Source organism: Falco rusticolus, chromosome 7 (genome assembly GCF_015220075.1).
Source record: "Falco rusticolus isolate bFalRus1 chromosome 7, bFalRus1.pri, whole genome shotgun sequence".
NCBI classification, from domain to species: domain Eukaryota; kingdom Metazoa; phylum Chordata; class Aves; order Falconiformes; family Falconidae; genus Falco; species Falco rusticolus.
This window is the reverse complement of record NC_051193.1, coordinates 25,320,137-25,346,285: the sequence shown is the minus strand read 5'-3', so window position 1 is coordinate 25,346,285 and position 26,149 is coordinate 25,320,137. Positions and strand designations below refer to the sequence as shown.

General features: G+C 45.0%; 1 protein-coding gene across 4 annotated transcripts; it reads left to right on the top strand.

Moving 5' to 3' along the window:
- Positions 1 to 207: 207 nt before the first annotated feature.
- KLHL28 (kelch like family member 28) lies at positions 208 to 15,224 on the top strand. Of its 4 annotated transcripts, none has more exons than XM_037395038.1 (6): positions 223 to 335; positions 1,041 to 1,198; positions 3,303 to 4,201; positions 7,220 to 7,663; positions 10,390 to 10,598; positions 11,230 to 15,224. In XM_037395038.1, the coding sequence occupies exons 3-6, from the start codon at positions 3,303 to 3,305 to the stop codon at positions 11,391 to 11,393; spliced, it is 1,716 nt and encodes a 571-aa protein (XP_037250935.1). In that variant the 5' UTR covers positions 223 to 335; positions 1,041 to 1,198; the 3' UTR covers positions 11,394 to 15,224. The 4 variants fall into 4 exon arrangements, with proteins under 4 accessions (XP_037250933.1, XP_037250935.1, XP_037250934.1 ...); XM_037395037.1 differs by having other exon boundaries at positions 1,041 to 1,256; XM_037395036.1 differs by lacking the exon at positions 1,041 to 1,198 and having other exon boundaries at positions 208 to 335.
- Positions 15,225 to 26,149: the final 10,925 nt, after the last annotated feature.

The following is a 26,149-nucleotide window of genomic DNA, read 5'->3' as shown; positions in this document are numbered from 1 at the left end:
CCCGCCACACACACACACGGCGCTGCGGAGCGCGGGAGCGCCGCTGCCGAAACGGAGACCCGCGGGGCGGGAGCAGGCGGGGCCGGGGCTGCGCTGCCGGGCTCCCGGTGGAGCGGAACCTCCTTCCCTTCCCCCCCCGGCGTGTGGAGTGGCACCGCCCGAGCCAGGGGATTGTGCGTGCGCGGCGCTCCCCCGCCACTGATTGGGTGGGGGGGCGGGGCGGTGGCGCCCGGAAGTGACGTTGCCGCTGCCGGCCGCTGCCGTACGAGCGGAGGTTAGCGAGGCGCCTACCGCGGGCCGGGCCTCGCCGCGGCCTGCGCCACCCCCGCCCTCAGGTGAGCCCGGCCGGCGCGGGTCCCCGCGGCCGAGAGGTTCGGTCTGTCCGCCCGGGGCTGCCTCGGTGTCGGCAGCGCCTCCGTGCCCGTTTGCAGCGTGGCGGCGAGCGCTGTTAGACCAGCGGCTCCGCGGAGTGCGGGCGGAATGGAGCGGCACCGTGCTGCGGGGCAGGGGCGGCCTCAAGTACTCGGTGGGTGGGGGGCGGCCACCCACCCCGGGAAGACACTGGTACAAGTGGAGCGGTGGCGGAAGGGTGTCAGTCCCGTCCCGGCAGTGCCGGAGCTGGCGGCGGGGTGGCTGGTGCAAGATCCCGGTCCCACGAGCTCCCCGCAGTCTGCCCGGGAGAGGCGGGGGGGTCCGCACTGCTGTTATTTCCGCCGGGAGCCCCTCGGCAGGGCGGCCCGGCTCTGCCCCGCGCCCCTCCGCCCCCCGGGCAGCCTGCGGGCACGGGGCTGAGGGCAACGGCTCCCAGATCCTAAGATTTCGTAAGCCAGAGAGCTTACGCTTGTAACTTATTTCTTGCAGTTGGCATACGGATTTCTGGTTTTGGCATGCAGAAGACGGTTTTTGTGATGTGTCGGGTGTTTAGAACCAAAGTTAGCTCGGTGCTTGGGGTGGGTGCTTTTGTGGTTTTATGCTGTGTAGTGAGTAACAAAACTAGACGAGTTGCTGACTGCCTCCAACCATTTTGTACCCTAAATAAGGAACTAGCGAGCACTTAAATTCTACCGTGGAACAGAAAAGCGCCTGGAGCTCTTCCTGCTGCTCACATAAAGAAAATGCTGTGCTCTGCATCGCTTACTGGGCATTGTTGCATACCGTGGTTTCAAGAAAAGTAAAAGCCTTCATTAAGTGAGCTTAGGTATTTACACTTCTAGTTAACCTTTTTATTTCCAGCAACTCTTTCCCTGCTCTTCAAGGTAAGTTTTACCTACAGACTGTGAAAAGAATCTGATAGTCCAGAGCCTAGGGGCAACTATTTGATTTTTTTTTTGTGAGTGCAGATTGTTGGGCTAGCGTACCTTCTTCAGGGCTGGTTAACATTCCAGCCTCTGTCTTCTTGCTCAACAAAAAAATAAATACATGCAATTGTGTGGTGTGGGCGAGCATTGCCCTGCAGGAAGGATGCAAGATACACCAGTAGGCATCTTTACCAAGTTGGTACAAAAAGTTTTATTTCTGCAGAATAGCTTAAGTGTAGCTATTTATAACTGTTCTTACAGGTTTTGTGTCTCAACTGTAGTTATTCCTTTTGCCTTCTGTGTAGTATTACCTTGTGTTTTATGATTTCTACATATTTGTAGAATCAAGTTAAGAACTGATTGCAAACATTAAAGGAAAATAAAGTTTTAGCTGCTGAACAGCTTCCCTCCCAAAAAAAAATTTGTGCTGCTTAAAATACTTTCTTTTAGATAGGTGTTTTTTTTCCCCAGTATAGAGTTGTGAACTTGTCTTTTAATGGGTGAGAGGTTTTCTATTCCTAGCTGTAAGCCTTCACTTCTCTGTCGATGCTATTATGTTCTGTATTTAAATGTTGGCAACTAATTTTATTCTTTCAGATTGAGCACTTCTTAGGTAGGCTCACTGCAAATTAGATGTCAGTTAAAGAGCTATAAAAATGAACTGCTTAAGATAAAAGTAGTGAGTCCTTGAAGTTTGTGTAGTCATTTAGTAAATCAAAATTAAATCAGCTTTTCAGTTCAGAAATTGGATGGTTGCAGTGTTCTCTGTAGAACTATTGTTCTGTTTCCTCGTGGTCCAGGATCCTGACACATTCATACTCTCCACCCTCTCACTGGTATAATGATTCAGTCTGAATAAAGAACTGAAGAACTGCTTCTCCAACAGGTAGTGGTGGGCAGCACCATTTGAATTGTAACGATACTGAAATTAGAGCAAGTATCATAATGCCTTCAAGTGTCATGACACAAACTAAAATTTTGTGGAAGAAGTGTTTGGAGGTTTTGTGGAGCTGTAAGTAGGAATGAGCATCCTTCTCTCTGCCCTTGCTAGTGGTGTGGGGAAGTGTGGGTAGCTGCCGGTGCTGTGAGGGTGTGGAAAAGGTGGTAGATACTAGGATGCTTGACCTGCCCACCTGGGACCACGCCTTGCTCACCCTGGGAAGCACCAGCTCCCACCTCTTCCATCTTGATGGTGGTGGCAAGGCCCAGCTCCCGGTCTTCCCTGGGTCTGATCTCTCCAGAGGGTGAGGGCATGTCCGCTGGGGGGTTTTCTGTCACAGTGGAAGACACTCTGTAAGGTGAGGCGAGGATCTTCCCCTTCTCCTGTGTTCCTCTGCCTGTGCGGAGTATAGTAACCTCTGTTCCTGCACATACGGCCCAGCCTGCTCTGTGAGTCTTCCCTCTGTGTGCGGAGGGAGGGCCTTTTCTGTTCTGGGCAAGGAGGTGGGAATGGAGAGCTGGTCCCTGCCTGCCTGGTGGGGCCCTGCCCACAGCACTGCTTGGAGGGGAAGCACAGCAGGGCTTGACTGCACCACAGTAGTCCTACATAGTCCACCAGGCAAGTAGCACAAAGTAGTTTAAAAACTTTTAAAACTTTCTTGCAAATGAGCTGGTTCTATTCTTTATTTCAGTTGCTGTTCGGTTCTCTGAAATACCTGATATAGAATCCTATTGTTTATTAGGTGTTTCAGATAATATGCTTTTTACTCCAGAACAACAAGAAAAAAGGTGGCAGTTGTTTTATTTTTGTTGTTTTAAGTCAAAGATTAATATAGTATATGCTGTTAGTAAACATTTGATTGTCCTGGATTTAACTTGCCTGAAAAAACATAGTGCACAGGGATTGAAAAAGTAAATTGGGAAATAATAAACCTAATTAAGATAAAAGCAAAAATGGAAAAATATTTTTTTTAAATGTTATGTGTGGCATATCTAAGTAACATGACTAATGAAGCTGTTGAAGTGAAGCCCTGAGTAATGCGTTAAAATTCTTGTTTGTCACAGATGGACCAGTCGTCTCCAACCTACATGCTTGCCAACTTAACCCACTTGCATTCTGAACAGCTTCTGCAAGGCTTGAACCTCCTTCGCCAACATCACGAGCTCTGTGACATTATCCTTAGAGTTGGTGATGTCAAGATCCATGCCCACAAAGTGGTGCTTGCCAGCATCAGTCCGTACTTCAAAGCCATGTTCACTGGGAATCTTTCTGAGAAGGAAAACTCAGAGGTGGAGTTCCAGTGCATTGATGAGACGGCCCTGCAGGCCATCGTGGAGTATGCCTACACGGGAACTGTGTTTATCTCACAAGACACTGTGGAGTCGCTTCTTCCAGCTGCAAATCTTCTTCAGATCAAACTGGTAGTGAAGGAGTGCTGTGCGTTTCTTGAAAGCCAGCTTGATCCTGGAAATTGCATCGGGATTTCCCGTTTTGCAGAGACCTATGGCTGCCACGACCTCTACTTGGCTGCTAACAAGTACATTTGTCAAAACTTTGAAGATGTTTGTCAGACGGAAGAATTTTTTGAGCTTACACATTCTGAATTGGATGAAATTGTTTCCAATGACTGCTTGAATGTTGTGACAGAAGAAACAGTTTTTTATGCACTAGAGTCATGGATCAAATGTGATGTGCAGGAGCGACAGAAGTACTTAGCACAGCTGCTACATTGCGTTCGGTTGCCGCTGCTGAGTGTTAAGTTTCTTACGAGGTTATATGAAGCAAACCATCTCATTCGTGATGACCATACTTGTAAACATCTGCTAAATGAGGCCCTAAAATACCACTTTATGCCTGAACACAGACTTTCCCACCAGACCATGCTGATGACACGACCTCGCTGTGCCCCGAAAGTTCTTTGTGCTGTAGGAGGAAAAGCTGGACTGTTTGCATGTTTGGAAAGGTAAGTAATAGTGAAGTTGTAGCAGCGCTTGAGTGTGTGATGTTCCCGCATGTTTGTTATCACCTTGGGTCAGGATTAAGACAGTCATTGAAGAGCTGTGGTCTGCAGGATTGTAGTTACTGCTTTCCTTCATAAGATCTCTTTAAGTAGATTAAAAAAAAAAAAAAAAAAAGACAAGCTCTGAATTCAGAATGCTCTTTGGTTTCACCAGTAATCTGTCACAGGGTTTTGTTTGTGCCAACACAAATAGCTATAAAATGGGATTTTAATACTGTTGATTAAGAATTTGGTTAATGATAGTTTGTACATTACTTCTTTATCCTTTCAGGTCTTTTCACTTTACGTAATTTTTTCCCTGATCTATTATTATTGCAGACAATCAGATCATAAAATTTAACCTAATATATGACAAATATGCTTTCTGATAACTCAAAAGTTACTGGAATTAAAATAGACTTAATCAGGAAAGAGTGAAGAGGTAGTTCTTAGCCATGTCACATTCTTGGTCAAAATATAATCATGACTTTATTCTCTGCTGGCAGGAACAGGTACGTACCCATCTTTCTTCACTCTGTTTACAAAATGATTTTATTTTTTTAATATATAGATATATTTATAAATAAATAAAAACAATAATTCTCCAATTACTGGAGTACATCGCTGACACTAGTGATGTGAGCAAAAGGAAATAATAGGGAGAAAAATAAATTTCTTCCCTGTACTAATATGGTTGGGTTTACTGATAACATTGTACTAACATTACCAGAAATGGTAGATAAACTATATGTGGGTCTGTGTATATCATGTACTTACAATTACACGTATAGTGCTTTGATGTCGAATGTAGCATTATCAGCTCGGTAAATGTTTTCTGTGTTATAGCAGATTACCCAGACTGGTTCCATAGCTGAATTCTGGGATAATAGTTTACTCTGAGATACTCTCTTCTGTGACAGTTCCGTGCTTCTGTATATATAAATATACTTAAAAGCCTGGGAAGATCTGTATGTTCTTTTTTGCTGTGCTTAGAGATGTTAAAGTTATTTAAAATTAACCGTCCTGATAATAGGGATCAATAGTAAACTAGATGTTGGGACTGGGAATTGTTGGTTTTATAAATTAAAAAAATAAAGGGAGTTTTGTGCTTAATAAAAAAATCTGTGTGAGTGAATAAACTCCATCCTCTGATATTCCTCAGCTCTGTTTCTTTCACAGCTTCTTCAGTGATTGTAATGATACTACATAACAATGTAGTTTGGATTATTTTAATATTTAAAAAAAAAATGCTCTTCACTACTATTAACCATGTTGTAATGTGTACAAAAACTTACTCTTCCTTAATTTATTATCCATTTTAGTCTTTCCTAAATTGTTGTTTCAGTTAAGAATTAAGGTTAAACAATTGCTCTCGACATACAAAAAAAGAAGTCTCGGATGGATTAAACAAACGAGTCCTAATACAATTAAAATTGTGAAGCAGGAAACCTTAATTTCACTATTCTTGTTCTACTTTTCCTCTTGACTTGCAGGAAGGCTGGTTTTTCATTTACAGTTAGCTGCTGCTGCTTCATAATAACAAAATTACTTAGAATACACTGAGTACTGCTCTTTTCTAACCCGGCTGTTGATATCAAGAGCCGGCGTGCTGTTTCGGCAGTCTCTGCTTTTGAGTTCTTGGTGACTATCAATGGCTCTCCAGTGGCTTCATTTTCTTGTACGTTTTTTGAAGGGATCATTGTAGAAGAATGGCTGCAGAAGCGTGGCCTTAGAGTCTCTGAAGATCTGCACAATCCAGGCCTGGTATTAGAATAGGCCTGTAATCAGAATTGTACTGAAGTTGCTGTGCTGGAGTTAACAAGAAAGGTGGCCTTGAGCTATTCTTGAATCCTGAGACCAAGTAATTATGTTGTGCCAACAGGCCGTGGCTGTAACAAGCTACAGCTGCTGGGAAAGCAGGTGCAGGGCCAAGGAAGATAGGGACCGGTATGGGAAAATAGGGAGTAACAAACTACAAGGCTGAAGCACAGCAACACAATTAGCTACATGGATAGAATGCTTATTTTAGTCATGATAATTAGGGGTGTGAGAACCGCGCGCGTTTAGAGACTACTAACCAATTATATTTCTGCTTTACAAATGTGCATGTGTATTGGTTCTATATAAGTAGCGTTAGAAACTAATAAAGTTGAGCAAGATGTATAACTCATATTGAGCGTCTTCTTGACTCCGGTGAACCCTTCTTCCAACAGATCATATTCCCTGTGTACTAGATATTCTTTTAAGTCATTTAAGTAATTTATTAACTACTTAGGTAGATTGACCTGACTTCATAAGCGATAGGCTAAACTCACCGTATTTTAGCACTGAGTATAATTGAAAGAAAATGCAAATAAGCAGTATTTTGAAAAGACTTTTTCAAATTAGTTTGTTCTAATTTGGTATTTTATTTAAACTATACAGTACATGTAAAATAGGTATTTACAAAACTAGAAATGGTACTTTCTAAATGTGTGTTTGTACATATGTGTAGGCATGCGCTTCCCCCTCTTAATTCTCCTTTCTCTCCCATCTCTGTGGCTGTTCTGACTTCCACCACCCCCAGTTTACTCTCTGGTTTATATTTTTTGCTTACCTCAGTCACAGCCTATCTGCAAAAGCTGCTGTGGCATCAGCACCATATTGTCTTCCCTTGCGTTATCCATGATGCTGTCCTGCCTTCTCCGTGAGTCTGTCTGGTTTGTACTTCCAAAATTCCATCATCTTAGGTCTCAGACTTAGTGCTGTGGCTTCTTGCTGCGTTGCTGCATCGCACTGGATGGTGAGGCCCTGGGGTTTTAACTCATCAGAACAGTAAACAGCATTTGATTTTAGCTTACATTTGGGCTATTGGAAGCAACAGCAAACATCAGATGGGACATAGGAAATAATCTTAAGGCTATGTTCCTTGATGCTCATTTGCACTTCACAGAGCTTTAGCAAGTTAGGTTTGCTCACATAATCTTTGTCTTTCTGTTTCAGTGTTGAAATGTATTTTCCCCAGAATGACTCCTGGATAGGCCTGGCACCTCTTAGCATTCCCCGCTATGAATTTGGAATATGTGTCCTAGACCAGAAAATATATGTGGTAGGAGGGATTGCAACCCACGTGTGTCAAGGCATCAGTTACCGAAAGCATGAGAATTCAGTGGAGTGCTGGGACCCTGATACAAACACTTGGACATCTCTTGAAAGGATGTTTGAGAGCCGGAGTACTCTGGGAGTGGTGGTTCTGGCGGGAGAACTCTACGCCTTAGGTGGCTACGATGGGCAATCTTATTTACGAACTGTAGAGAAATACATTCCTAAAGTGAAGGAGTGGCAGCTAGTGGCCCCGATGAACAAAACAAGAAGTTGTTTTGCTGCAGCTGTCTTGGATGGAATGATATATGCCATTGGTGGTTATGGTCCTGCCCATATGAACAGGTATGTGCTTTTGATGTGTCTAGCTCAATATCATCGGCTGGAAATCAGCAAAACTCACTGCTAAGCTTACGTTCAGCAACTATTTAAAAATATTCTAAGATAGATTGGAAATCCACGGTGTAGCTCATTAATCCTTGTTGGGCCGTATCAGGTTAATAACTCAACTGGGAAATCTTTATTTTAATTTACCTTTACTTGTTCCAGCTCGGAGCTGGTTTGTCTGTGGTTTTTGTGTGTTGTTTTGTTTTTAAATCCTCAAGAAGGAAAAATAGTAAAGACAAAGACACATACACATATTACTAAGCAAGGTGGTGCAAGACACCTGACCTTGCACACACCCAAGCTGGTTAACTCAGCAGAATAATGTTGTGTGGGCTCATGTGCTCAGGCCCCAAGGTAGTGTCTTTGTGTCTGTCATGCTGTTGCATCTCATTTACTGAGGTCTCTGGAGAGGCTTGCTTAGCACCTTGCCAGTGCTCTGTAAATCCTTGTACCTCAAGCCTGGAAAACACTAGGATGTGTGGCTAGCTTTAACATTGAAAGCGCTTGTTGAAATGAGTATCATTTTTCACGTGCTTAATATACACAAAATAAGTGTTTATCTCGGCTGGAATCTTAAAGTAGTCTCAATGATAATAGTAAAGTTCAGGATGATGTTACTGGTCTGGCCCCTGGGTAGAACTAGGATTCCTTCAGGCCTTACACCCACGAGAACGTTTTCTGGTACCAGCACGGCTCTTTCAATTGTTCTGTTCCACATCGCTGTCTACAGATGGACAGGAGCATTTAGTTAGACCAAAAAGTCATTTGTACTCCCTTTTCTTTATTAAAATGGGAACAAATCAGCCATATGGACCTCCAGGAAGCAAATTAATAAAATACAAATCTAAATAGCTGAAGCAAGATTTTTATTATTTATTATAGGAAGGGATACATGGATTGTTTAACAGTGTAGTGTAATGACATTACACTATTAATTAATGGTACTTACTTTTTATACTTGATATGTTTCTATATAAAACAGTTTATGAAGCAAAGGATTGGTTTCCAAATAGGAAAGTATAACTAGGTAGTTTTCATTCCGTTACTGAAATACAAACCAGCAATAAGTTAAACTGTTTGGTATGGTTGTGACAGGATTTTATGAAATGTAACGTGATATCATTCTGATGTTCTATATTTTAAATTGAGCTGTGTGAACAGTTGAAATACTTAATAGACCTGGAAACCATCTCCAAAAGTTTTCTGTTGACTGTAGGATTTCCTTACGTGAGAACTTGACCAGCAGTAATTCAGCTGTGCTGATGCCTCTTGTGGTCGCTCAGCTCTGTACCACCTTTGTACCATACAGAGCTATTAGCTTGAGTAGGAGCTTAAAGCAGAGTCAGAAGCAGAGTAGAGCAGGTGTATGGGGAGTTACTGGGGGGTGCTCACTCCACTGCAGCCTTGTTGCCCAGACTGTAACACAGGGAAGATGATCGAGCTCTCGATCTTGCCAGAATTGGTTCCCAAAAGTTGAACACTCAGTGTACACAAGGCTTTTGGAAGGGAAACTTGGTAACATCCTTCCAGGAAGCGTGAGACTTACCACTGCAGCAAGAGGAAATGTCTTTATCAAGCTGGTACCTTTAAAGGGAAAGCTCTTAACAGCGTTAGAATTCTGCAGTAGCCTTACTCCTTCACTCTTTTTCGGTCAGAAAAGAATTGCTAGCAGTTCCTGTAGAGTTAATGGAATCTGTTATTTAATTGTTTGCCTTTTTAAAAGTAATTTACTTTATTGAATAATTTGGGGTTTATTAATTATTCAAGGATGTGAGTAATATGCTATACCATACAGTCACTAGATTCATACAAGCACTACAGTGTAATTAAGCACCTTTTTTCCAGTGCTGTAGTGCTTCTGATTTTCTCCTCCCCTTTTTTCTGCCCCTTCATGCTGCGCTTCGGACAGGGAATGGCTGTGTGTCATAAGTGTCTTAATGGCTGTGACCATCTGTACAGCTCCAGTGGTGAAAATTAATAATAATAATTCATTTCCATTTTATCCTGAAGGCCTCTTCTGTCCTTAGTCTTTTCATCAGCAACCTCTTTACTACTTTTCTTGAGGAATATGCTCTCCACATTGGGTTATTTTTTGCCTGTTATTTTCAGGCAAGCCTCAATTAAGTTTTTGATTTGATGTGTTACCCAAATAGATATACTTCAGGTCTGCATTGTGTCCATTTTTTCATGGGTTGCTTTTTTTATAAATAGCAGCAATCATCCTTGGAAGACCTTTCAGTTCTGAGGCCAGCTTTGAAAAATCTTGCTTTGTTTCACTATGTAACCTGAAGATCCAGGGTAGCGGCATGAAGACATCAGAGAAGCAGCTGAACTGCAGTTGCTGTGTTGGGATGAAATATGTTAAAACTGCTTTTTGGCAATGCTCTGCTGAGAACCTCCAGCTGCTTTTTGTTGTCAAAGGACCCTAGGATGTGATTGATTGCTTCTGAAGTGATAACACTGGCGTTAGCTTCTTGTGTGCTACCATTGGGTAGGACAAAGCAACTACATTGCAGAATTTTCCATCAGCTCAAGCCCTTTCTCTTTATGTTGCATTATTGCTGTGTGTGGTAACGCTGGTTGACAGAACTAGATGTACCTCTGACAAATGCAGATTGCTTGTGGAGCGAAATTCAAATGTCACTAAAATCCAAGCCTCACAAGTTATTTGTTTGTGTTTGCAGCATGGAGCGTTATGATCCAAGTAAAAACTCGTGGGAGACAGTAGCTTCGATGGCTGATAAACGAATAAACTTTGGCGTCGGTGTCATGCTGGGCTTCATTTTTGTAGTAGGTGGACACAATGGTGTGTCTCACCTATCAAGCATTGAGAGGTATGATCCTCATCAAAATCAGTGGACTGTGTGTCGACCCATGAAGGAACCCAGAACAGGTAGGGGCATACGAAACTCAGCAGTTAACTGTGATATCCATTCAGAAATAAACTGTTTGACCTCAGAGAAGCTGCAATAAAGTTGCAGTGACTTGTCTACAGAGTGTTGCATTTCATCTATAAATATATATCACTTAATGAGCTGTGTGAAAGAATAAGTATTTATTCATTTTTAATTACTCCAGTGTATTAATACAGACCTGTAACAAAAATAATACGTAGTAATATTTCTACTCTACCTTCCATTTCTTCATTGATTTTTGAGTGCATTTCAGCAATGCTGTGATTACTGTTCTGCTGTATTTTACTTTACGCTGAGACTCAGTAGTGCATCCCCTCTTCTGTCTCCCTAACAAGGAGCACTGGGACAGAAGATCATTGCTTTTTTTATAGGAAAGGATGCGAGAACAGTAAAAAAGGAGTGTAAGACCAGAACAGAGAGGGACTCTTAATTTACACCTGTTTTCTTTAAAAACAGCCCAAAATAGAGGCTGTGAGAATTTGTCTGTTCAGCCTTGAGCTGGTGTGAGGCGAGGGAGAGTGTTCAATTAGGAACAGAAGTACTACTTATTTCCATGTTTGGTGATCATGCAATCTATTTGAGATTTATTGGGTTTTTTTCCCCCCATAGGAGTTGGTGCAGCTGTAATTGATAACTACCTTTATGTAGTTGGAGGTCATTCAGGGTCATCCTATCTGAACACTGTACAGAAATACGATCCCATCTCGGATACCTGGCTGGACTCTGCTGGGATGATGTACTGTCGATGCAATTTTGGTTTGACTGCACTTTGATGAAAATCAGAACTTTATGGACCTGACGCAAAGGTGGAGCTTAATCTGCTTGAAAACAAACCCTGGTGGCGGAGACCATAAGCTGCATTTTCTGAAGTTGGAAGGTTGGAGGAATGTGGTGAAGAAATGAGGAAGGATTTGTTTTCTTCTGGTATTTGGCCTTTGTTAGCGTAGTGACATGGGCAGAAGGAACGGAAAGCTTATTTACCGGCTGGGTTTAGATAGCGTCCTGTTAATGGCAGTGAATTTTAGAGAGTACTGTACATGCCTGGGATATGGTTAGAAAACTTACTGTGTATCTAACCCTTTCACTTTCTACAGCTTTCTCTCTTCCTCCTGCCTACTATAAAACATGAAGTTTACTGTGCTTGGGTGGGAGATGTGTGAATGTGTTGTATGACTGGACAGTTTGCTGATTGTTGTCTGGTTGTGTCTTCATATTAAGAAATTGCCAGTGCTTCATAATTTTTTTTATGAACAGTAACTAAAGGGCTGCCTTGTTTCTGTATCTCAAGGTTTGTAAATAATAAATGCCATAGTATGTTGCCTGTACACTCCCCTTTGTTACCTGCTTACTGATAGGAGGGCTGGGATGATACTACTCAAAAAAATGAAGAGGCAAATTTATTGCTTCTTAATGAAATACTTGGATCTGGTGAAGAGAGATCACGTTTTTATCTTTCCCTTATTTTTGTGGATAAATGAGTACTAGATTAAATGACTTGATCTTGCTAGTCTGCTGTGTCTTTTCAATGGTAATGCACGGAAAAATTACAACAGTAATGCATCGGAAGACGCCACAGCAGCATTCATAGCATGAAATAAAATAAATACTCAAAACTGAATCCATCCCATCCTTCTCCCAAGCGCACTTGTGTCCAGATTCCGTATAACTTCCTTTTTTAAAAGAATGTATGACTGCTTTCTCAGAGTGTTCAGATATAAAAATGGTGCTAAATGTAGGACTTAACAATAAGGCTGTTACTGATTTTAGTGCAGTATGCATAAAGCATGATTGTTTTGATTGTTCTAGTGTTTTTATTTGCTTGATACATTTGTGCCTATGAAAACTGTCAAGAATTACAGTGTGCTGAACGAGCTCTGTTTGTTACATTATTTTTTTTTTCAGATCTGTTTATTGTTCTCACAAATACATACATAGGGAGTGAATAGTGAGATCCCATCTTGGGTTCTTCAGTCTTGCCTTTGACACAAGTCGCAATGAATGAAAAGCACAGGGCATAGTTCATCATCCCTGGTGTGTCCTATGCCATGGAATACTGAAGGTCAGTTCCCGTGATTAACCAGAATCTCAAGAGATAAAACTTTGTGATAGCCCTAAACTTAATGAAAGTTTGGGCAGAGAAATAGAAAGCCATGCTGTGCGTTACAACCATTATTTAAAATAGATGACTGAATAAATATGAATTTTAGCTAATTTAGAATGTTTCAGTTTGTCTTCTGCTTTTTAACTAGGAATCATGGTTATCTTGAATTTCTGTTTTATGTTTGTATGTGTATTGCCAGGCTTAGTACTGAAGAATTCTTCCTCCAGAGTTATTTTCCTCTTGTTTAACGTTAATTTAATGTTTCCCCCTTTTTTTTCCAAGCCCATATAGTATTATTTTTGAAGGTGCAATAATATTTGAAATAGTTGCTTTAAAAGCCATTTTGTTAAAAGTATGCTAAGTGGAAGGGTTTTGAGTGTACTTGATTTATTCTAAGCTCCTGCAAAGCTAATTGCAGCCAGGCAAACAGTGGTGTTCCTTGTTCTTCCATATGCTAATGTTCAGATTTTAAACAGTCAAGGAGACAAGGGTGTTTTCACCATAAAACATTATTTATTCGTAGGTAACAGGTGTTTGCACAGATTTTACAATCCTGCACGTATTCTTCAGATCTGGTAGAATTAAGCAGGACTTTAAAAGCAAATAAAATAAAAAATTTCAGAGTTTTCCATGCAGTTTGACCCACTAAGGATTCTAGTTATATAGCAATAATAGCATAATTTAATTATTCCAGTGAATCTGTTGATAGGACACAAGTAGGTACCTGGTTGTATGTTGTGTGTTTGTGCATGTGGAGGAGAAGGAAGGGGAATAGGTTTGGGGCTAGGGGTTAACAGAGATTTTTCAGCCTGTTGTGTAGATTGCCTTCTCGTTCTGTTCAGGTAAATGCACAAGCGGAATGGTTACCTGTGCTGTTTTACTTTTCAGTCTGTTTCACAGAGATGCCATTGATTATCAGATTTTCCAATATACACTGGAGATAAAGATGCTTAACAAACTAATATTGAAATAATAAAAATTCCTTGCCTAAAAGAGAAGTTTATGCCTTTTACTTATTGGAGGCTTTCCGTGCAGTTCATTATATGCCATACCTTTTAGAGTTTAACTCCAATAGGAATTTGTGAATGAAGATGCTCATATACATGTTCTGATTGGAAGTATTAGTAAACACTGTTTTCAGTTAGTAGACAGTGATATAGCAAGGTATAAAAGGTGTTTTGGCTTCATCAGAACAAAAAAATACATAGGTCAGGGCGGTGTTGATGGTTATTTAATATGTATATAAACACCTTTGATTTATGGAAGTCAAAGCACTTAAAATGGCAAAATGCTTTATTCTCTTTACCTAGGCAGCAGTAATGTTAAATTAGGTTGTAGAGACTGGACCTTTATTGTGTCACATGGTATTGCTAAATTTAAGATAGCAGCATAAACAATTTTTTAGAATGCTGGCTTGGTATGAAAAATGGGGAAAAAACATGTAATGAACTATACTGCTGTTCTTGAATAAACTGTTTAGCTAGACATGGATTGAACATGGTATCAACTTAGGGATTGTGTCACTTAAAATCATGCCATCTTCACTTTCTGTTCTGGGTGCTTGTCCTGTTCACTGAAGTGCTTGGTTATAGGAAGAGCAGACACAACAATCAGTTTAAATCTGCATTTAAAGAAGAATACTCTCATTGTAATGTCTGTCTTGCAGTTTAAAAATTAGGGACCTTCAAATAAGATGTCATACAACTATAAATTATCATCCAGTTCTATTTCTTAATCACTCAAAATTATCTGTAAAGCACTTTAAAATGGGTATGAGTTTATATGTGTACATACGGTTCCTGAACTTTTGCTTTTCTTTTTTTTTTTTTTTTTTCCTTCTCCAGTTACTCATCTGTAAGCTTCTTGACAGTCTCTCTTACTAGGAATATGCTTTTCTTTCAGAAAGTCTTGTTGAAATTCCTAGAGGGGAAAATGTGTCCAGTACGCATTACAACTAGTTAACTTGTTCTGGAAGATAGCGTGTTACTTTTGTGAATTTGCCATCTGTAAGTCCCCATTCACTATATGAAACAATGCAAAATGTCCAAACTTGCCTTAAATTCTTGATATTTTAACTGAAACACAAAGAACTGGATGATAATTCCTATTTTTTTGCCTTATGCGCTATGCTGTATTTTAAACCCAATGATAAGTATAATTTTTAGCAGGATTTAATAATTGTACAGAGATTACCAAATTGTACTCGGAGTTGACCAGAGTGCTTTGGTTGAGAGTATAAAATGATATATGTAGTTTTGTGTACGTAGAGTGTTTTTATGTGTACATCTTTTGTAGCAGCAACGTTCTGGTTTTGTTATTGTTTACAAAAGTGGCATTTGAGTTCAACAGGAAAATAACTGTAACCTGCATTCTCGGTCTTTACTAGTGTTCTCAATGTGTTTGCTCTTGTGATAATGCTCTTGTAAGTATTGTTGTAACTGTTTCATTGAATGTGAAACGATTTAGTAAATAAACATGGGGAAAAAAACCCCTCACTGTTACACTTCTATTGGATGGTGCATATAAATAATGCTTTAGCTTTCTCTTCTAAGCCAGTAACATCTCTGTGAGTTGTTGATCAAAAATGGTGATGCCTCAGTGCTGCAAGGTAACAGCAGACCCAAGGGCAGGTGGGACAGAAGGACAATTGCCCTTTTGGGGGAGGGTTGAGCTGCCTGGAAGACCCTGACCTCAATAACAGTGTTACTGGGTCTTTACCCCATTGGTATTAAAAGCTCTGGAAGAAGATTTTAGTATGTGGCTTGCTATTTTCCATCTGCCCCTGTAGCTGTAACTATCACCTCCCTGAGGAACCAGTAACCCTCAAAGGAACAGAAACCCACTTGTTCCCGCTTTCATTGGCGGAAGAGCATGCTCTGGAAAGCTCTCATGCAGACTATTCTCTTCTGGTAAAGACCCAGCAGTCACTGAGTGAGTGCAGAAACATGATCTGTTCAGGGCCTAAGGGGGTTTGCAGCTAAATAATTCTAGTTTGCTGTTAGACAGCTCTGCACCTGTCTGTTAGGTGGTGGTTTCACTCTGGGAGATGGTTTACATGGAGTAACACCAGGCACCCCTCTGTCCATTAGTGAAATGGAAGTTTATGGTTTGGCAGTTGTGCGCTGAAACAATTTTTGTACTGTCTTAACCTAAATACAGGCAGAAACAGCTAATATTTTACATAACCGAGAACAGGAATTAGTGTGTTCAACTCTCTTTCTTGCCCAAGGCCTGAATTCAGCTTCTGGTTGCTGCTGTAGGAGATGCCATTTACCACTGGTACTCGGAGGTACTCAACAACACTGTTCGTAAACCAGACAATATCACGTCATCTATGAACTCCAGCTAGAAAACACTGCCTTTTATAGGCTTAGTCATGCTGAAGCTGGCACAAAAGGAAAATACGCAAAGGAGTTCCTTGGGGTGTAAAAAGAAAAAAAAAAATACTGCATTAATAAAAGACTTTCAGGTAATACCCATCAAGGACTTAGTTTTAGCTTTCTGTAGGTTTAAGGGTTGCTATTACACATTGATGTAGCAGGTACTTCAAAACACCTTTGGTGGATAGACACAGCAGGTGAGGATTTTTTTTCCCAGTTAAATAAAAGTTACCTATATTTAAAAAAAATAAGATTGTGTCAGAAAAATACAAACACCTTGAATAGTATTTGGCTTCAAACAGCACTAGGCAGTGTAATCCACAGCTAGTGCAGTCCTACTCGTTCTCCGGGTCCCAAGTGTACTTAGTACACAGACTTTAATTTTAGGAATCCCCAGGAACATAATGGTAAAAGGCGTGCAGCTTAGAGGGGTTTAGCTGTCTAGTATTAACCAGACATGGGAGAAAATATAAAAGTATTTATAAAAAAAATATTTCTAAGCCCACCGTAGGTGCATCCAGTAAATATTGATTTGGAAAGCTGCAGTATAGTGCCTTTCTTTATGGAAGAAGTATGGCACCTTCCCATAAATATCTGAAAATAAAGGCTCACAGGGATAGCACAAACATCTGCTGATGGAAAAAGGTGGCTGGCAGGCACCTGCCCCTGCAGATGGGTCATCCCTGAACCCAGCTCTCAGAAACCTGTCTTTTTCCCCGAGGTGGTCACCATGCAAGGCCAGAAGATCCCTTGCCAGCCAAAGGATGGCTTTGGGCTCCCCCAGGCAGCCCAGCGCTGGTCCGAGACTGCTCTGCCCCAGGGAAAAGGCAGGTGCCTGGCACTCAGGTCTAACAGACCTAGCTGCCTATAAAGTTCATAAAGGTTTCATAGGACTGGTACGTTCCTTGGAAAACACCGCTTTGGCCATCTGGGCTCCCCTCTGGCCATCGATCCCCGGTGCGGTGAGTCAGGCCGCCTGTGCTTCCCTGCTCCTTGGCATCCGGTACCCAGGCAGGACCGCGCCGCCAGCGTTATCGGATGGGAAGTGGTATCTGGGAGATACGGCAAAGTAAACTGGTTTAGTGTTATCTGAAGCTTCTCAAGTGGTGACTCTCTTTGCCACTAAAGCTCTGGTGTAGAAAAACCCCAGAACTGTTTATTACCAGCTGCAGCGTGCTCACGCTTCTACTCAGTTATTTAAAAGTTTTGGATTAAATGAGAGTCCAAGTGATTAATCATCTGCCACTTTGCATTAGTATGTGGTCTCCTTCTTGGGTAGGGTCATTCCCATCATTACAGACCAAGAGAAACCAAACAAAAAATCGTCATGTCTCCATGCTCCCGTCCCACCCCATGTTCACTTCCCTCCCGCCACAGGGGCGGCTGGGGGTGCCGGCACCCACCCGCGTGCTCGGGTCTCCTGGCAGAGCTGCTGTGGGCAGGTGGGTGCACACCTCATCTGGCACGGGCATGGTGGAGGTCAGATGTGGGCACAGAAAATTTCAGCTGTTGTGATCTTCCCAAGCCAGAATAAGGACTACTAGATAAAAGAAAAAGAACCAGCACGTTTCCATGCTGACCTGGGGATGTCCAGCAGCTGAGTATGGGCTCCATGAGGAATTTCTTGTGAAAGATGGAAATAATCACAATCACATGACCTGGTTATTAAACTGCCATAATCTGCTAGTGCAGAACAATAATGACAATTGTTTCTAAAAGTCATACACATAAAAAAAGACCCATTTTGTGAAAGTTAGATTTTTTTACAGTAGATTAAAGAAGATGTATTTTAAAAGTATTGCTTGCCTGTATCCTACCCACTTTGAAATGGAAGGCAAAAGTGCTAACCTTGTAAGTGACAAGACAAATTTTCTTGACTGATTAATATTTTCATGCATTATTCAAATAACAAGAACGTACATCTCAAAATACACAAAATATTGCTGTAAATTGAAAATGTAGGAGTTTGGTTCTACTTGTACGTAAGGTAAATCAAAACAAAATCCAAGAGCTTCAGCACAGACTGAAACTCTTTACATAGAAAGAATAGGGGAGGACAGGAACAAATTATTTGAAGATCACGTAGGTCAGAGAGGACCTGCGAGGGTCAGCAGGGCCAGCCCCGCCACCGCCCACGTTAGCAGGAGGAGCAGGCTGAGGTGGTACTGGGTTGCTCAGGTCCGTACCAGGCCTGGCGATGGGCCTCCAGGGAAAGTACAAGCCCAAGAACAATTGGACTTGATGATCTCAATGGTCTTTTCCAACCTGAGTGATTCCAAGAAGAGGCTGGGTCAGCACACCGCTTGTGCCAGCGGATCTGGCCGAGGGAACAGGCATGGCTGGGGTGTGCACCCAGCTCCTCTCACACCCCTTTCTTGCCGTTTGGATGATTTCCTGAGCGCAGCCACCCCACTGAGCCCTTTCTTGGGCAAACCTCCATCACACAGACATGACCTACAATTGCCTCCTGCCCCCTTTTAAAGCCTGAGCCTTCCTGCACCAAGGTGTGAAAGGCTTTTCTCAAGGCAGTGCCACCCCCTGTACACCCTCGCCTTTTTCCCCTGCAGAGCAGCCAGCTCGTGAGTCAGAGCCGTGGAGCCCCATGTGCTGCAGGGGCTGCTCCCACCTCCGCCCCAACACGCTGCAGTGGCCACTGGCCCCTTCTCCCCCAGTCTGTGAAACCAGTTTATGATCAAATCACTTTTTACCCAGATATTGCTTTAATTTACTATTAATGCAGTTTCACAATCTCCAGCACATACAGGATCAGAGTACTCCAATTTTAAGACTTGACATAAAAACAATTATTGCACTGTAAAATGAGATGTATCCAGCCATTTAAAGTGTCTTCCCATTGCCTTGAACTTTGTCAGAATTGAAAATTGCAATGATGAAGTCTTAATGACTCTGCAAAGTAATTTTTAATAGCTAGAGAACTTACTAGCTGCCCAAACTGCAGACCCCATGCCTGAATATTTCCCAGCATTTCTGTAATTTTGAAACGCCTTTGGCAAGTGAGAAAAAGATTTGGAAACTGTATTATACAGTCCTCAGACCGTGTGTGAGCTGGAAGCACACATTCATCTTCCACAGACAGATTAAAGTCTTTCCAGACATTAACGTATCAGCTGCAAAAAGTCAGGACATTGGCAAAACTGAAATAATTTCATTACATGATACACTCGAGAATATAAATATTCCCCCGGCAATTTAATTGTCATCTTAGAAATAAGCAACACAGCAATGAGTTACTCTCCTTGTAACTGTGCTGTGATGACCGTCTGTCCAAATAATGTTGGTGTTTCCATCACACAGTCATGAGAGAAATGCATCCCTTTGGCAAACGACAAATGGCAAACGGCCCAGGTTTGCCCCCGAGAGCCATGCCTGAGCTACGCGGGAGTCAGGGAAGGGGCAGCACCGAGAGGTTTGCCATGGCACGGCCAAGGCGAGGAGGAGGGATGCTCACCATAGCCCATGGGCTGCCGAAAGGAGCTCGGGGCCCCTGAAGCCAGCTGTGGTCAGAAGAGCCAAGTCACCCCTTGTGCTGTAACTGCCCCGAGCCGGCCCCCAGCCAGCCCGTGCTGTCCCGCCGGCCCTGCAGCCCTTGCTCCTCACGCTTCACCTCACCGTGCGCTGCCTGAGCGAGGAGGCATTTCGGGGAAACAAGGTGCCCACCCTGCGCGCCCTCCGCCACCGCACTCACAGCATGCCTTTGGCGGGCACCCAAGCTCCATCAGCCCCCTGCCTGAGGGGAAGCAGCTCCCGCCTGCCCAGACCCTCAGATTCGGGCCCTTTTTGGCCGCAGCATTTTGCCAGGTCTGTCCCCTCGGCCACCCTGGGCAGCTCCACAGTGACGCTGCTGCAGCGGGGAGCTGGAGGGAGGTGGTGGCAGGAGCAGCCCAATAGATGGATTATGCCAGAGCAAGGTAACTGTGTAATGTGACTTCTGTTATTCATCATTCCAGAGAAAAACACTTTTTCTTAGCTGGAGGAGTCACGTAAATACCTGTTCTGACGGGGGTGTCCTTGGGAAGGCTAGATGGCCGGGCAGGAGCCCGGTGGGGTCCCTGCTCCCCCGCCTCTCTGCCTGGCAGGCGTGGGGCACCGCATCCTTGCACAGACCCATCCTTCACCCGGGCTGGTCCAGCACCTGTGTGCAAAGTACCGAGATGCTGTTCCTCTGTGCATGGCTTGTGCTACGAAGGTGCTCTCACACCATAGTGCTCTCGGTATTATTTTATTGTAAATGAATGCTTCGACTAACTGGCCGTGCTCGCACTGTAATTCCCTAGCTCATGCTGCTGACCCACACAAATGCAGGTAACGAGGTGCACTGTGCTGGCTGGTGGTGACACCCGGCCGGGGGGCTCCTGGGTGGGGTGTGACACGGTGTGACCCTGCCGGTGCTCTCGGGGTGGGTGGGAAGGGGCAGGCTCTCTCACTGCCTCCGCTCCAAAGCTGATACACCCTGGGGCAAAGATGTGCCACAGCTAGGGACCGAAGGGACAGCAGGGCCTGGGGCAGCTGGAGGGGAAAAGGAAAGCGCTTCAGTTTCAAAACTTAGTTTTTCAGAATAGGTAGAACAGTGTTTAGCTAGAAGGGAAATAGCCATTGAAACAGCCATGGCCCTTCTCTTCTCTAGAGGAGAGAAAAAGCACCTCTCTCCCTGCCCCCCACCCCACCCCCCAACGCAGCAGGTTGTGTTCTTAGGTGGTGCTATTAGAAATTCAAGTCCTATGAATTCTGAAGTAGAAAAATGATATTGCTTTTGGTGATGTTACTTGAATTAGAGCTGAGTGCATGCTTGAGTGCTTTATTTAATTGGAGATGAAATTCAAATACTAATAGCTTTGAGCTGCACATTTTGGTAGATATTTTAGTCCTAAACCCTCCAGGCTGCAGAGCAGTTGTTTGGCCCATTATAGATGTTAGGATGCAGCAGGTATTTCATTCTGTTGTAGATCTGAATGTGCCTTGCAGAATCCCTCCGTGCTTGTTGAACAGTGCTGAGCGAAGAGATCACCTCCTGCACTATTAATAGGTACATTTTAAGGTTCCTGTGTACGCTAAACTTAAATGCTGTACCTGTCAACTACACTACAACTGCAGGCAGCAAAAGGGGTGTGATGAAGGAATCGGAAGTCCTATAAACCCCCTCTGCCACCCCCAAAGGGCTGAACTGCACTCTCCTTGCCATCAGCAGAAGTTTGCCAAGGGACATGCCAGCGGTGGGGAAGAAGCTGCCTGGGAGCAGGTATCCCAGTGGGACTCCATGGAACAGGCTGGTTCCCCAGGGCTATCAAGGGTGTGAGGAGAGCAGGGATGAGCAGAAACATCTCATCTAAGGCTGAGGGAGTTGGGGCTGTTCAGCATGGAGAGGAGAAGGCTCTAGGGGGTACCTTATAGCAGCCTTCCAGTACCTAAAGGGGTCTTGTAAGGAACATGAGGAGGGACATTTTAGCAGGGATTGTAGCAATAGGGCGAGGGGTAATGGTGTTAAACTAAAAGAGGGTAGGTATAGACTAGATATAAGGAAGAAATGTTTTGCAGTGAGGGTGGTGGAGACACTGACACAGATTACCCGGAGAGGTGGTGGATGCTCCATCCCCGGAAACATTCAGGGCCAGGTTGGTCAGGGCTCTGAGCAACCTCATCTAGTTGAAGATGTCCCTGCTCATTGCAGGGGGGTTGGACTAGATGGCCTTGAAAGGTCATCCTTTACCCACCCGAACCAATCTATAATACTATGATCCTACAACTGCTACCAATGCATGAGCCCATGGAAGAGACTTCCATAAGCCAGGGAGAAGAAAACGCAGCCTTACAGCCTGGAAAGAGAGGGGCTGCTGTCTGCGGGAAAGTGGAACAATCAAACACAGAAGAAAAGCCCTGCTGAAGCCAAAACCAATTTACAGTTCAGGGAAGTGCCTGGGTAACAGCCTGATTTGCTCCCCTGCCCACGGGAGCAATCGTAGCTCTTTAGTGTGGGTGAGCAGAGCATGCGGGGGGCACGCGTGTCACTGGGCAGCTCCCTCCAGTAGTGCCTAGGGCAAGGGAAAAAAGGGGAAAAAAAGGAAAAGAAAACTCTTCGGCCAAGTTGCTGCTGTTGGACCGAATAAACCCACTGGTGCCAAGAGCATCCCCAGGGAGGTGGATAAGGGGTTGTGGGACCCCTCCTGCCTAACCTGGGAGAGCACCGGCACAGCACCGGGGGCTGGCCTCAAACAAAACACAACCGGGTCACTGAGCTTCCTGCAGAGGGGAAACCAGCTTGGCTGCCCTTCGGAAAATGCTGTGTGTTTCTGACCTTGTCTGTGAGAGCCCCAGTCCATCCCAGCTACAGAACACTGGAGTCAGGAGGGAGGGGGGACCTGCAGGGTGCTGCTCCCAGCTGCTGGGATCGCCAGCAGGGTGGGCTGGGCAGGATGGAGAGGGGTGAAGGGTCAGGGAAGAGCTCCACAGCTCTGATGGGAAACCCAGCCCGGTCTATGTCCCTTGTATGGACATGATAAACTACATGTTTCCAGCTTCCAATAAAAAATCTTCCAGTAACATGGAGTTAACGTTCAGATCCACTGTTTGTTCTGGATGTGCCCATGGGGCTTTATTGTAGAAAAGGGAATGGGAACCCATAGCTCAGCCCCCCAGTCTCCCCGTGCCTGGGCTGCATGGGGAAACGTGGTCTCCCTGCATGAACTTCCAAGAGCAAGGACCTTGGCTGTGCCTGCTCCCCTCATGGTGCTGGCACCCCAAATCACAGCCAACATTGTGGAAGGTGCTCAGGACCTCGAGGGTCCAACCTTTGGGGGTGCTTGTGGGCCCCCCGGACCCATCCTGTCCCCCTCTGCCAGCACCAGTCCCTAAAGGCACAACATGTTTTGTCTCTTTCAGGGAAAGCATTTGAAGATGCAGATGTAAGGGTATGAAAAGCCTTTCCCCAAGTGCTCCAGCCTCTTACCTGCCCCCATGAATAGACCACTCCAGGGTCTGCTTGTGCTTTACGAACAGGGTGATGCACTGCGTGTGTCTGACCTTGTTGCTCTGAGGGCCACCTCTTCTGCATGCAGGTTCTAAAACACAAAAACTCCCCCAAAGCTTTAACCCAAACAGCATTTTAAAGCAGGGAAGCTGTAGACAGCATGGTCACCTTGCACGCCCATGTAGCCAGCATCCTTTTAGATCTATTTGTGATGCAGCTGCTCTCCAAGTAATTCTTAAAATGAAGCTTGCTGCCATCTCTTCTCAGTTGCAGATGCCAGATCTGAGCCAAAGCAGGGGAATTGACCAGCCACTGCACAAATCACGCAGGAAAATGCTGCTGGGAAGTCAGCACTGAAAGAAACAGCATGGAAAATAATGCAGCACCAGGCACAAGCCCTTCTGCAAGCAAAAGAGGACGAGTGGAGGCAAACGCAGCCTCCTGCGCACAAGCGTGGATCTGCTGCCTCGTCCAGGCAGCTGCTGCCTGTTTTGCAGGCACAGCACTGAGCTGGGGCCACAGCCACAGGAGTGGTGTGATGGTAGGAGTCTGGATATGGGTGGGGGCGAAGCCTTAGAGCAGGTAATAATACATCAGTTGCCTGCAACTGCCCTTGTGTGGTTTTGCCGACGAAACAGATGCATCTTGAAGGAGAGGTAGCGAAAGGCTGGAAGGAGTTGGCTGCCCCTTGCCACCTGCCCTGCCCATGGGAATCACACATTATCCTGGTTTCAGCTGGGATAGGGTTAATTTTCTCCTTTGTAGCTGGTGCAGTGCTGTGTTTTGGATTTAGGAGGAGAACGATGTTGGTAACACAGTGATGGTTTAGTTGTTGCTAAGTGGTGCTTACCCTAAGTCAAGGAGTTTTCAGCCTCCTGTGCTCTGACAGCGAGGAGGTGCACGAGAAGCTGGGAGGGAGCAGGGCCAGGACAGCTGACCCGAACTAGCCAAAGGGTTATTCCATACCATAGAACATCGTATCCAGTATATAAACTGGGCAGAGCTGGCCAGGGACCCCTGATCACTGCTTGGGGATGGGATGGGCATTGGTCAGAGCGATGGTGAGCAATGGTATTGTGCATCACTTGTTTTTTTCTTTTGGGTTTTATTCCTTTCCCCTTCTCCCTCCTTTTCATTGCAATTGTTATTTATTATTATTTCATTTATTATTTTTTTCTTATCTCAGCCCACAAATTTTACCTTTTTCCTTATTCTCCTTCCCATCCTGGTGTGGGGGGAGCAGTGAGTGAGCAGCTGCGTGGTACTTAGCTGCCGGCTGCGGTTAAACCATGACCTGCATGCACACATATACTGCATGCCCTGTGTGAAGATGTCTTAGTACATTGAATGACCAAAGGAAAATGTACTCATTACTGCTCTGACGGCAGGGAGCGTTATGTCTTGCTGTGCCTTGGCTGGTGCCTGCACTGATGACCTGGCCAGTGCCTGCACTGATGCCTTGGCTAATGCCCTCCCGCAGGCAGGGCCCAGAGCACCCATGGGCAGTGGTCCCTGCCCTCCCACCCATCAGGTTGCTCTGTCTCACAGAAGGAGCCCGGGAAGACAGAAATCCCTGCGGCTGTCCTCACTGGAGCCAAGTGCCTCCTGCTCTGCTCAGTGTTCATGAAGCAAGAGAGGGAAGCTGCGGTCAGAGCTCAGGGGCAGCTCAGAGCGCGGTGCAGGGACCCCCCAAGCATGCCCAGAGGGAAGGGGTGTGCGGCCAGGGCTGCAAACCCTCCACTGCCTCGCCACGCTCTGCGTGCTGCCCATGGGCAGCATGGAGGGGCCTTAGAGCATGGAAGCAGCTGAGCTGCAGGTTGGGTTTTTCCCAGTTTGTCTTTAAAGACTGGAGAAGGCTGCATCTCCTCTGTCAGGCTGCTTTTTCTGCAGGGAGCTTTTCTCCCCTCAGCACTGCAAAGCCAGCCTGGCTGGGCATGACCCAGCTAGGCACAACGGGTGTAGATGAATGCAGGCAGGTTAATTACCATTGATAACATACAGCTGTGGGCTGGCTTGGGGGCGGTGGGTTGGCTGATGTGGATAAGGTACAGCTGTGGCTGGTTCCTGCTAAGGAGTTATATAGCTCTAAGGGGGAGGGAAGAGGAGCAGCTGATGAAGGGAGACCTGGAAGAAGCAGAGGGAGGAGAGAGAGTGCCCTGGATGGAGAAGAGACAAGGAGAAGGGTGCAGCAGATGCAAGGAACAGAGGGACTGGCCTGAAGAGTATGAAGAAACAGCACAAACAGTAGATGGGCTGTTGAAACCTTGTGTGGGATCAGTGGCTGTGCGGGGCAAGGTGAGCTAAGTACTTATTGAGGTTAACCTGGTATGGGGTGGTAAAAGCCTTGTTGCAGCCAGCTAGTTTTGAGAGTGCTGTGACAAACGGGGAGCCTGGGTTTCTCCATCCTGCTTGACCTGCTCCCCAGCCTTGATCCTCCTCTCCTGCCCCACCACTTTCAGCCTTTCCTCCCACAGGCTTTTTGATACTGGAAGTACCTAAAAGTAGCAGGAGCAGTGGAAAAAACAACTGATGCTATGCGGATCGTGTTTTATACCTTGCAGGGTGTTATCTGCTGAATTTTAAAATCGGGCTCCCTGCAGTTGGTTGGTGCCTCTCCGCAGAAAACCACTGGGTCACCGATGAGATTATCGACCTCACTGCCAGGCTGCCCCCAGCACCAGCTGCCCCATGCCTGCTGGGGTGACACACCGTGCCACGCACAGGGCTGGTGCATGGTGACTAGTGCCACTGCTGTGCCACCTGGCCCTTCTGCTGGCTCTGGCAGCGCTCCCACAGAGAAGGGCTTTCACGCTTCAAACAGCAAAGGCCGGGCTTTCCCAGAAGACAAGCTAGAGTGTTTTTTAAAGCAGAGAAAGGGTGAAATGAGGAGGTAAAACAAAGCAGAAATAAGGGCTGGTTGCAGACAGCTCTGCCTGCCCATCTGCGGGGGGGGGGTACGTGTGTGCTGCCCACCCCGTGCGGGACTGTGGGTCCCCAGCTGAGATACTGGTGGCAGAAGATGCCTGGCAGAGCCAGGCTTTTGGGGAAGACCCTGTTCACCCAGCT